This window comes from Ziziphus jujuba, chromosome 10, assembly GCF_031755915.1.
Source record: "Ziziphus jujuba cultivar Dongzao chromosome 10, ASM3175591v1".
Classification (NCBI taxonomy): Eukaryota; Viridiplantae; Streptophyta; class Magnoliopsida; order Rosales; family Rhamnaceae; genus Ziziphus; species Ziziphus jujuba.
In genome coordinates, this window is record NC_083388.1 from 19,454,953 (window position 1) to 19,464,369 (window position 9,417).

Genomic DNA, 9,417 nt, shown 5'->3' on the forward strand with positions numbered 1-9,417 from the left:
ATAAGAAGAGGGCATTTTCTCCAGATTATGTTATAATAGAAATCATAGCTTTTTTTGGAACCCTTATTCTTCATCAACATTAGGGTCCCAGCATTTACCAAAAAACATTAGGGTCCCATCAATAGAGATTTTTCTTAGACAGTGCTAGAACAGAGAAGTTGGAAAATCTTTCTATTTATACGCTGAAGAAGATATGTATTGTAATCTTTTCTTTTGAGATTGGCATGGAAATTTATACCTTAAATCTTCATTTACCTATGGACTTGATTAATTAGGTGGAAGGATAATCCCACTTTAATTAATTTAACAGTTTTATGCTAATAGGAACTCTAGCTAATAGGAAGAACATAACTAAGCCATTCCATGATTGATCATGGCATTTATATTATTAATTATACTACCGATTCTTCTCAGAACTTAATCAGTGTACTATTATTCCATTTCATAACTAGCTAGCAACATTCCCCGTTTACTATATTAATTGCTTGTTCTTTTCAAAGAAGGAAAAAATAAATTAGAAAAAAGTATCAAACACAAAAGAACTCGTTATGAACATAATTAGAAGAAAACAGAGATTTACACTTGAATTACAATGCAATAGTGAAAACGATTTACAAAGCAGAAAAGGAAAAAAAAAAACCAAAAAAACAAAAAAAGAGCAAATACATTTTCAAGCTCGCAATTCCTTCATGCTCTAATTCACAACCCTGCAGTTCTTCCTGATCTCACCCTGGTTTCCTGTCAAAACTTCAACGGAACCCATCTTCTGCATAGCAGCAGCGAACTTGTTAGCCCAAGCTACACCATTTCTAGCGTTGTTCCTCACCATATGCGCAGTCAACGAGCTACTGAAAAGGGTCTGATCCGAAATCAAAACCCCACGATGATTCTTCAAGTTGGTGTAGTACTTATTGTCAAGCCTATTAGGTGTGAGAACATCAAGAGGCACAGTTGGATCATTGCCATTGCCCATCAAAGCAGGACACTTCTTCTTCAAGTCCTTAGCAAACTTCGTGTTCATGGGAAGGTTAGAAGAGTTGGAGAACAAGCGGTCAGTGAAAGAAGAACAATGAGAGACACCAACTGAATGTGCACCAGAGAGTGTAACCATTTCATCCAAGGTAAAGCCTTTGAGGGCAAACTTTTCTTCCAGTTGCTTGGCGTTCAAGGAAGGTGCTGGAAGGTGTTGGAAAGGCTCGTCTTTGAGCGAGACTTTACCATCACGTCGTCCTGATGCGAGTGCATATTTTATGCCACCAACTTCGAAGGCACTGTCACGAGCTGCAAATGCTAGGATGTCTGCACATGAAACGGTTTTTGGGCATAGAGCTTCGAGTTCTGCTTTTGCCTCGTCAATGACTTCGAAACCTCTTAGGCTTGGATTGTTTGCTGGGTTTTCTTTCTCAGATGGTTTTCCTGGAGTTGAGTCAAGTAGAACTGATGCATCACATCCCTGAAAGAATACATCATGAACAATGTAAAAATACGATTAGCCAAACCTTTAAAAATGAAAGTCAAAGTCCTAAAAATTAAGATTAATCAGAAACAAAGCAAGAATTTCTATAATAACTGTTGAACTGAACATCACATAATGGTCCCGTAGCTCAGTTGGTTAGAGCGTTGGTCTTATGAGCCGAAGGTCGCGGGTTCGAGCCCCGCCGGGACCATTTATTTTGATTTTGAATTTTTTTGTTTATGCAATATCATATTGGATTCTTTATTCAGTTTCCTTCAATGACATATAGTTTTCTGCAATATAATAAACAGCAAATATACATATTTTTTTCTGTAGAAGATAGAAAATAATACATACCCTGACAAAACAATCATGGAAATGCAATCTTATCAGTCCAGCAGCTATGCCAGGATTCTTAGACACAGCTTTGTTGACAGCTTTCTTCACAATTGCCTCTGCAGATGGACAACTTGATTGATAGAACCCTATTTGTAGAGATGCCAATGACGCAGACGCTATTGCAGATAAAAACAAAATCATGAACAAGGTTGCCAGAGTAGCTTTAACACCTAGTAAGGACCTCATCGTTGAATATGTATAGATTTACACAGCAGATTAATAATGAACAAAAGGAAGAGAACTAAAAGTTTAGGAAGCTAAAGGGATTAAGGGAAGCAAATGGAGAAGGATGATCAGCCAATCTTCAGTTGGGTGTTTATATACATGTAGAGAAAGCTGGCAAAGATGAAAAATGGCGTTGCAGGGTAGGTTTTTACTCTGTAAAGCCAGAAGAAAAACGTGTATTAGCTGCAGGGCACAAAGGACTGAAGCTGTCTATGTTTGAATAGTTCCATGGCATTTTCCCATGCCTAATTCACAAATATATCTTCAATTTTTTATCATTATTTTTGTTCTGTTACGTATATAAGCTATTAATTAATCTATTGGAATATTTGTTTATCTTTGACTGTCTGATATTTCAACTGGCACTGAAAGAGGATGCCCACCAGAGAAAATTCAGAAGAAAGCTTCTGAGAATCATAAATAAAATTTTTGCTAGATTACAAATTATAAGATTTAATTAATCAATTAGCTCCCACTCGGTTTCCTTTCTTTCTTGACAAGAAAAAGAAAGAGAGCATAATTTGGTCATATAATTAAATCATAATCATTTTTTTCTTAATATAAACCACAATCATTTTTGACAACTCAGCTTTGGATTATTTCAACAAAGGAAGGATAGAAGAATGTTTAACATTACCGACACCTTCGCTTTAATATTAAAATAACAAAAGGTGAATCAATTGTTTATAGTTTTTCAATAAAAATAAGTATTTGAAACGAGACCATTAGATACAAAAGAATGAAGCATCTGTATATTGTATTAACATACATTGAAACACGTTTATGAAATATTTAATTTATATAAACTGCATGGACAATTTAAAATTAGGTAATTGGTAGACAAAGTTTCTGATAAATAGTTCATTGTTTTTCTTGGTTTTTTCTTATTGTTAGAATATATGTTGGGAATATATTGGTTTTGTTAAGATAATTTACCTAAGTCTTAATGTTTTATATAAATATATATATTATTTACATAATTCATCCACTTTTTCATAGTTCGAAGTTTTCAATAATTCAACATAGTATCAAAATATAAATGTGTATGATCAGTTTAAGTTTTCTTTTATTCCTAAATAGTATTAATTCAAAATGGTTAAAAGTTCAAATTCCTTTGTTTTCATCTTACTCTGCGTTGCATGTCTATTTTGGCCACAGTAAAATGGATTGTGATTGATTGAAAAACTAGCGGTTGGAGTAAAGTTTACTCTAATTTACAAGTTGGCCAATGACTTTTCGTTTCTTAATTTTCTTCCATAGTTAGGAGTTGTAGGCAAGCAACCGAGTAGCACAGCCACTCATCGACCAAAAAAACACCGAGTAATACAGCTACTAAAATAAATTTGATGTTTGACTACTTCATTATTTGTTAAATTATGAACTAATCCAACAAAAGATTTTCTATGGTCTTCAAAAACAAGAAGGGAAATAGACGAATTCCCCTTGACTATGTATGCTTTCAGTCTTAAGACCCAATAAACAAGACAAATTCTCAATCTTAATCCAAAGAAAAAGTCTGAAAAAATTTGATCTTAAAAACCAAAGAAAATGTATAATCCATATAAAGCATGACAGTGAAAATAGCACCTATGCTCTGTTTGACAAACCATGGTTAATAAGAATAACCACATAATATTAAATCACAATTTGCTTTCTCAGTGAAACACATCAAAATGTTGGTTCGAAACAATTATCCAGAGGTACCATTGTGTACATTTTCTTCTCAAAGTCTCAAAAGATTTGCCAGGAAAATAAATAAAAGTAAAGACATTGTTGCATGCTAAGTTGCAGGACTCGTAACACTTTCAGCAGGGTTACAAAATCAAATTGTTCAGCTAGCAGTAACCCAATCCAGTGTATGCCTCTTGCGATTATTCTTAGACAAATACGGACTGCTTTGTTATATTCTTGGCACGCATAATCAGAAACAAAATCTGATATTATGCTCCAGACATGATGCAATCAATGGCCTGCTTGCAGATACCAGTCATTGTGGCCTCTGGTCCAAAAACCTGAAGGGGAAAGGAAATTCAAAATGAATACTTCTGAATAATTTATTGAAATAACCCAAAAAAGAAACATGAAAGACCTTCCGGATTCACTCTCCAGAATAGGAGGATAAGAGAATAAAGAAGAAAGAAACAGGAAGCAGAAGGAAAGGAGTCTAATTCGTTTAGTATTGGTTAAAAAAAAAGGATTGAAACTAGTACCTTACTAACTTACGCATTTTTCAACTTCATGTAGCTTAGGATTATGGTCGGGTATGGTTTTGTAGTTCAAAACTCAGTTTGTAATGATTAAGAATAATTCTCATAGATTCAGCACAACATGTGCAAATTATAAGGCCCCTTTATCAAATAGAATTGTATCTGAAGTCATAAACTACTAGCTGCTTAATAATATACCTCATTCTCTCCGAGAGGTATAAATGTCAAATCTTCCCCACCGTTTTTCTTCTTTTTAAAAAACTCTAAAAGTTAAATGAAACCTTCTAATGAGACAAAATGACGCTCACATTTTCCAAATGACAGCAGAATATTAGATTAACTTGTAGCAGTTTATAGATTTTCAAATTGCCCAACCAAAAGTTCAAAACCATAACTTTCAACAAATTTATAATGCCCTGAAAATTCATAAAGAAAATTTACTATATCATACCTCAAGAGGTACTCCCAGTTCTTCTCCCAAAGCACGCATCTTTGCCAGACCAGTCTGATAATTAGGACCACCTCTGCGTACATAAATGTGCATTCTTGCTGCCTTCAACTTGGACTCCTGAAAAGAAAAATAAACAAAGGATTCAAAACTGGAGGGGGAGAAGAGGGAGAGAAGGCAAAGAGATATAGAGAAGAGAAATATTTAAAACCAGTGGTAATTTTCTCAGATATTACATACTTTCTCCCTTAGAGCTCGAATAATCCCATTAAATGTAGCAGCAACATCCGTGAAGTTAGCAATGCCCCCTCCAATTAGAAGTGCTCTCTTACGACCATCAGGGTCTGCAGTTGCACACTGCAGCAAAGAATAAAATATTATCAATAAATATGAAGGGGAGGAGTGGAAAGGGGTGTGAAAGTTAAAACTGAGGTTTCCTTACATCAATAACAACTCGGGCATATTGTAACACCTCTTCCTCATTTGGAGCTCCACTATATTCAGCATAATTACCAAGCTCTGATGCATAACCCAAATCTCCAACCTAGCAAACAGATAGGAAAATCTCAATGAAGTGACAATAGGTATACAATACAGTAAATTCAACAAAAGCAGAATTATGCACATTATGAGCCAGAAAGTCGTGAATGATGGTGTATTAGATGTTAATTTGGATCTTACAGTATCAGCATATATAACACTTGCACCACCTCCAGCTACCATCGTCCAGATGCGTCCTTTTGGGTTCAAAACAGTAAATTTCAAAGATGCACTTGTCTACAACATTTACAGAGTAGCATAATGAGTACATCTGATATCACAGTGTGCAAAATACAACACGTTAACATCTTTTAAAACTGAAAATACTGAATATAAGCTATGTCTAAAAGCAAAAGTAGAGTGACTGCTGAGGACCTTTTCGTCCAATGAGTGAATAAAGCTTTCTGTGGAACTTAGAACTCTGCCAAAAGGTAATGGAAACTCTATGGCTCCCCACCTGAAAATATAGTAAACAGACAAAACAACACTCTCAGCAATGTAAATATCTACTGAATAGTTCAGAAGTCAATTAAAATGAAACGCATCTTTTTAAATTCAGAAAGCAATGACTACTTTTTAAAGTTCTTAAAGGCCGCAGTATCATCCAATTCTCCCCTCATATCTAGTGGATATGGCTCTCCATTCACCAGAGTAAAGGGATTCATTTCCAGAAAACTGAAGTCCAAATCTATTGAGAAAACATAATAAAAAAATTAGAAGCGAAAAAATGTTTGTATTTGCATATTCAACACAGCTATTAAAAAAAAAAAAAAAAAAAAAAAAGGAAGAGTAAATGTTTCAAAAAGAGAAACTTCTACGCATTATCAAATATCCAGTAAATACCAAACAATTTTTTACTTGAAAAAAACAATATTGATTATAATCTGAGCTACCTTTTTTCTGTGCAAATCAAACTACATATTAAACCATTTTCACCCATCAAGATTTACAGTAAACCTTTATTACTTTTCAACTCATTACTTATGATCAATAAAGTATTTTGACATATTGATTATGATCTGACAATTCATCAAAGAAAGTAGCTTTCAAATATAAATGTCTTATACCTTGAAATACAGCAAACACACCAATTATGAAATCACCAATTTTTCCTCGCACCTAGGTAGAACAGAAACATAATAAGCATATGCTATACAAACAATGCAGCAACTAACAAAAAATTATTGCTTTATCATAATTTGTAAAGTACTTTGACACATCTACTTAGAATTTTATTTCCTATGTCTCACTTTCTTTTTGGTTTCTGTAAGTATTAAATATGAAAATGATATTAAGAATATACAAGCCTAAGCTTATCTAAATTAAATGTTAATATAGATGATAAAAATGAGAAACTTATAATTTTGCCACTATACAAGTATATAATAAAAATGTAATAACCATACTGAAGAACCAGTATCAAACAGACCTCCAAGGGAAGTGTAGCAATCAATGGAGCGCATGCCTCTAGTGTCATTGGTTTTTCTGTTGGAAGAAATATAGTCTTAACCTGTAGTTGTGAGAAAGTCAATATAACTACTGCCTGCTAAATCCATGACTGGTAATTGGGATGTAATTAGTACAGAACAGCTATACAAAATACTAAACAGAACAAGGCATTGACAAATTGCCATACCTTATCCCAGTTTTCTTCAATTTCAATACCTCCACATTCTGAAAAGCTAATGGTGCAGCCAAGCCTTTCAGAAACTATTGAAAGGTAATACTCTTGGTCATGAGGAACAAATGGTTCAACAATGAATGTGGTGATTGGTGCCTTGCAACCACCCATCTCAACCTATGAGAAAATTCAATTGTTACATAATCGAATAAAAATTAAGCATGCCACAAGACAAACTTTTTCGTGCTTAATTTGAGTTGATGATCACCTCCACACCAAGTCGTGCTTTGACAAATTCAGCAACTTGGGCAAGATCAAAATTTAAAGCTACCAAACCACTCTTCCCTCGTTTTCCAAACAACATATCTGGTTTCACAACCAATCTAGTAGATGAAAGCCATGGCTCCTGATTTGTGAGCTCAGTGAAATCGGTTGATTCTGTCACCTAACCAAGGCAAAAAATAAATAATAATAAATAAATAATCTTTTTTTGGGTCAAAACATCTAAATTTTAAAAAGTAGTTAAAATATGATTCCAGATACAGACATTAATGCATGAACGTTAAAGCAGAAAACAAATAAGAATTTTTGAAAATTCCAACAACAAACCCATGATACAATTTCAACAAACGTCATCAAATTCCAAGATTACCCATCATGCATTTGATAGAAAACAATACTTTCAAGAAGAAAAAACAGCAAAAGTCACAATCTTTCCACATAAAACGAAAATAAAAATAAAAATCAAGCAAACAAGGATTGAGAAATACAGAATTCAACATTGGCGATGCAGGTGGAAACATAAATAGCATAGTAATTCAAACCTGGGCGGAGCGGATCTGCAGGTCGATGCCAGATAGGCGCTTGAGGTGCTGTTTGAGAAGCCTCTTGGAATCATACTCTCTGATCTTCTTCCTAGCCATGCTGCAGACCCAATACTCTGATACTGAGAAAAAAATAAAGAGATTTTTGGGTTTCTCAGAAGAATTGAGAAATAGATAGAGATGAAGAAGAGGTTGGTGACGAGTTCAGTGAGCGTTGGCTGTGGTTGGGTAGTGGGCGACTTTGCAATGAGCTAAGGGCCGTTTGGGAGTGGCTGACTGATACGTCATAGTTGTTTGTTCTTTACGTAAATACCAATTATGCACCCCCATTTACTATATTGATTTTTTAATTATTTTTATTTTGGCCTTTATTTATTTCCCTTACAAATAATGATTGTTATCGGTCTGTTTTTCAAAACAAAAAATTATAATCTGGTGTGTTCTTTTTTTTATCTTGAATTTTATATTCTATATTCTTTTTTATAACATTGTTTAATTAAAACAGTGTTTTTTTTAAATTACATTTTTAAAAGTTTTATCTTTAATATATATTTAAAAAGTATCAGCTATATCATAAATTTAATCTTCTATAATAACAAAAGATCTCAATTTAAAAAAAAAAAAATTGTTCAAGCAACCTAATTACAAATATCAGATATAGTTTAAAGATTTTTTTAATTGAATATCATTTTTTTTTCCATTTGATTTTATTTCTTTTAAATGTGAATTACAAAACTTTATAATCACTATAATTTTAGAAAATTGTTATTGCATTGACTATGACCATCATCAATAAAGTTTATATATTATTTGACAATTTAATAATTGTTTAAAAAGATTTTCTTTTTTAAATTAAAATTTTTGAAATAATAAATTGATATATAATTAAATGGTATTAATTAAAAAATAACATGTCAATGATGATTTCATTGGTAATTGTTGCTATTGGTGACAAAATAGTAATGCTCATAATTTTGTCATCAACTTTTTCTTTGTATATAGAGCATCTGATTTGAATTTGTAATTGTTGTTTACTTTACACCAATTGTAATATTATTCCATTTGCGAGGAGCCTTTTAGGAGTTCTGAAACTTTTAAATGCACTAGGATGATGGGAAGAAATCCGCCTTTAAAACTATCCAAAAAATGCTCATGAATTGGTCCAATACACCAAAAAAAAAAAAAAAAAAGGCAAATACTATTTTATGAAAATTTTAAATGACAATATGAATACTATTTTATTAAAATTCTAAATGACAATATGATATTTTTAAAAGATTATTGAAAATAAGTAAATAAAACTAAATAAAATATGAAAATATATGTACATATAGAAAAATATTCTAGTAAATATAGAGCCTAAAATATTCTTTTATCCTAAATCTCCCATCCAGTAGATTCAAATCCATGCTATATTGACATGGATGGCAATATCCAAACCAACGAAATTAACATATCATTTAAGGATAATTTCAGGTTTATTAACTAACAATGGACTGTATATTTATATATTTTTGTGAATAGGGGATATAAAGGACATTACGCACAATAAGATAGGCAATTTATAAAGTTAGGTGGCAGTGTTGGGTAGGTGGCATGTGTTTGGTCGAAGGTGGGGGCCCCATGGGGGCATGGCCATGCGAATATAAAATTAAATGATTTGTTGGGTGGTGGGCGATTGCACCCTACCTTTTGTT

The 9,417-nt window shown here is 32.8% G+C and overlaps 2 protein-coding genes and 1 non-coding gene across 3 annotated transcripts; 1 reads left to right on the top strand and 2 right to left on the bottom strand.

Moving 5' to 3' along the window:
* Positions 1-527: 527 nt before the first annotated feature.
* On the bottom strand, positions 528-2,340 carry LOC107411660 (peroxidase 5). The gene is made up of 2 exons (XM_016019285.4): positions 1,814-2,340; positions 528-1,453 (listed from the first exon to the last, which is right to left on the bottom strand). Exons 1-2 carry the CDS (start codon positions 2,039-2,041, stop codon positions 695-697), a joined length of 987 nt encoding a protein of 328 aa, XP_015874771.2. The 5' UTR covers positions 2,042-2,340; the 3' UTR covers positions 528-694.
* Positions 1,594-1,667, top strand: TRNAI-UAU (transfer RNA isoleucine (anticodon UAU)). The gene has a single exon. It is a non-coding gene; the product is annotated as a tRNA-Ile (tRNA).
* Positions 2,341-3,692: 1,352 nt separating the features above from the next.
* Positions 3,693-7,991, bottom strand: LOC107411659 (ATP-citrate synthase alpha chain protein 2). Its single transcript, XM_016019284.4, has 12 exons — positions 7,721-7,991; positions 7,165-7,341; positions 6,912-7,073; positions 6,705-6,785; positions 6,343-6,394; positions 5,849-5,963; positions 5,651-5,732; positions 5,417-5,512; positions 5,178-5,279; positions 4,976-5,092; positions 4,739-4,855; positions 3,693-4,092 (listed from the first exon to the last, which is right to left on the bottom strand). Exons 1-12 carry the CDS (start codon positions 7,817-7,819, stop codon positions 4,021-4,023), a joined length of 1,272 nt encoding a protein of 423 aa, XP_015874770.2. The 5' UTR covers positions 7,820-7,991; the 3' UTR covers positions 3,693-4,020.
* Between the last annotated feature and the right edge of the window lie 1,426 nt (positions 7,992-9,417).

Coding starts and splice junctions, on each gene's coding strand:
- LOC107411659 (XM_016019284.4), bottom strand. CDS start 7,819: ATGGCTAGGAAGAAGATCAGAGAGTATGATTCCAAGAGGCTTCTCAAA. Junction 6,786..6,911: donor TTGAAGAAAACTGGGATAAG/GTATGGCAATTT, acceptor TCACAACTACAG/GTTAAGACTATATTTCTTCC. Junction 4,093..4,738: donor AACTGGGAGTACCTCTTGAG/GTATGATATAGT, acceptor TTTCCCCTTCAG/GTTTTTGGACCAGAGGCCAC.
- LOC107411660 (XM_016019285.4), bottom strand. CDS start 2,041: ATGAGGTCCTTACTAGGTGTTAAAGCTACTCTGGCAACCTTGTTCATG. Junction 1,454..1,813: donor TCCATGATTGTTTTGTCAGG/GTATGTATTATT, acceptor GTATTCTTTCAG/GGATGTGATGCATCAGTTCT.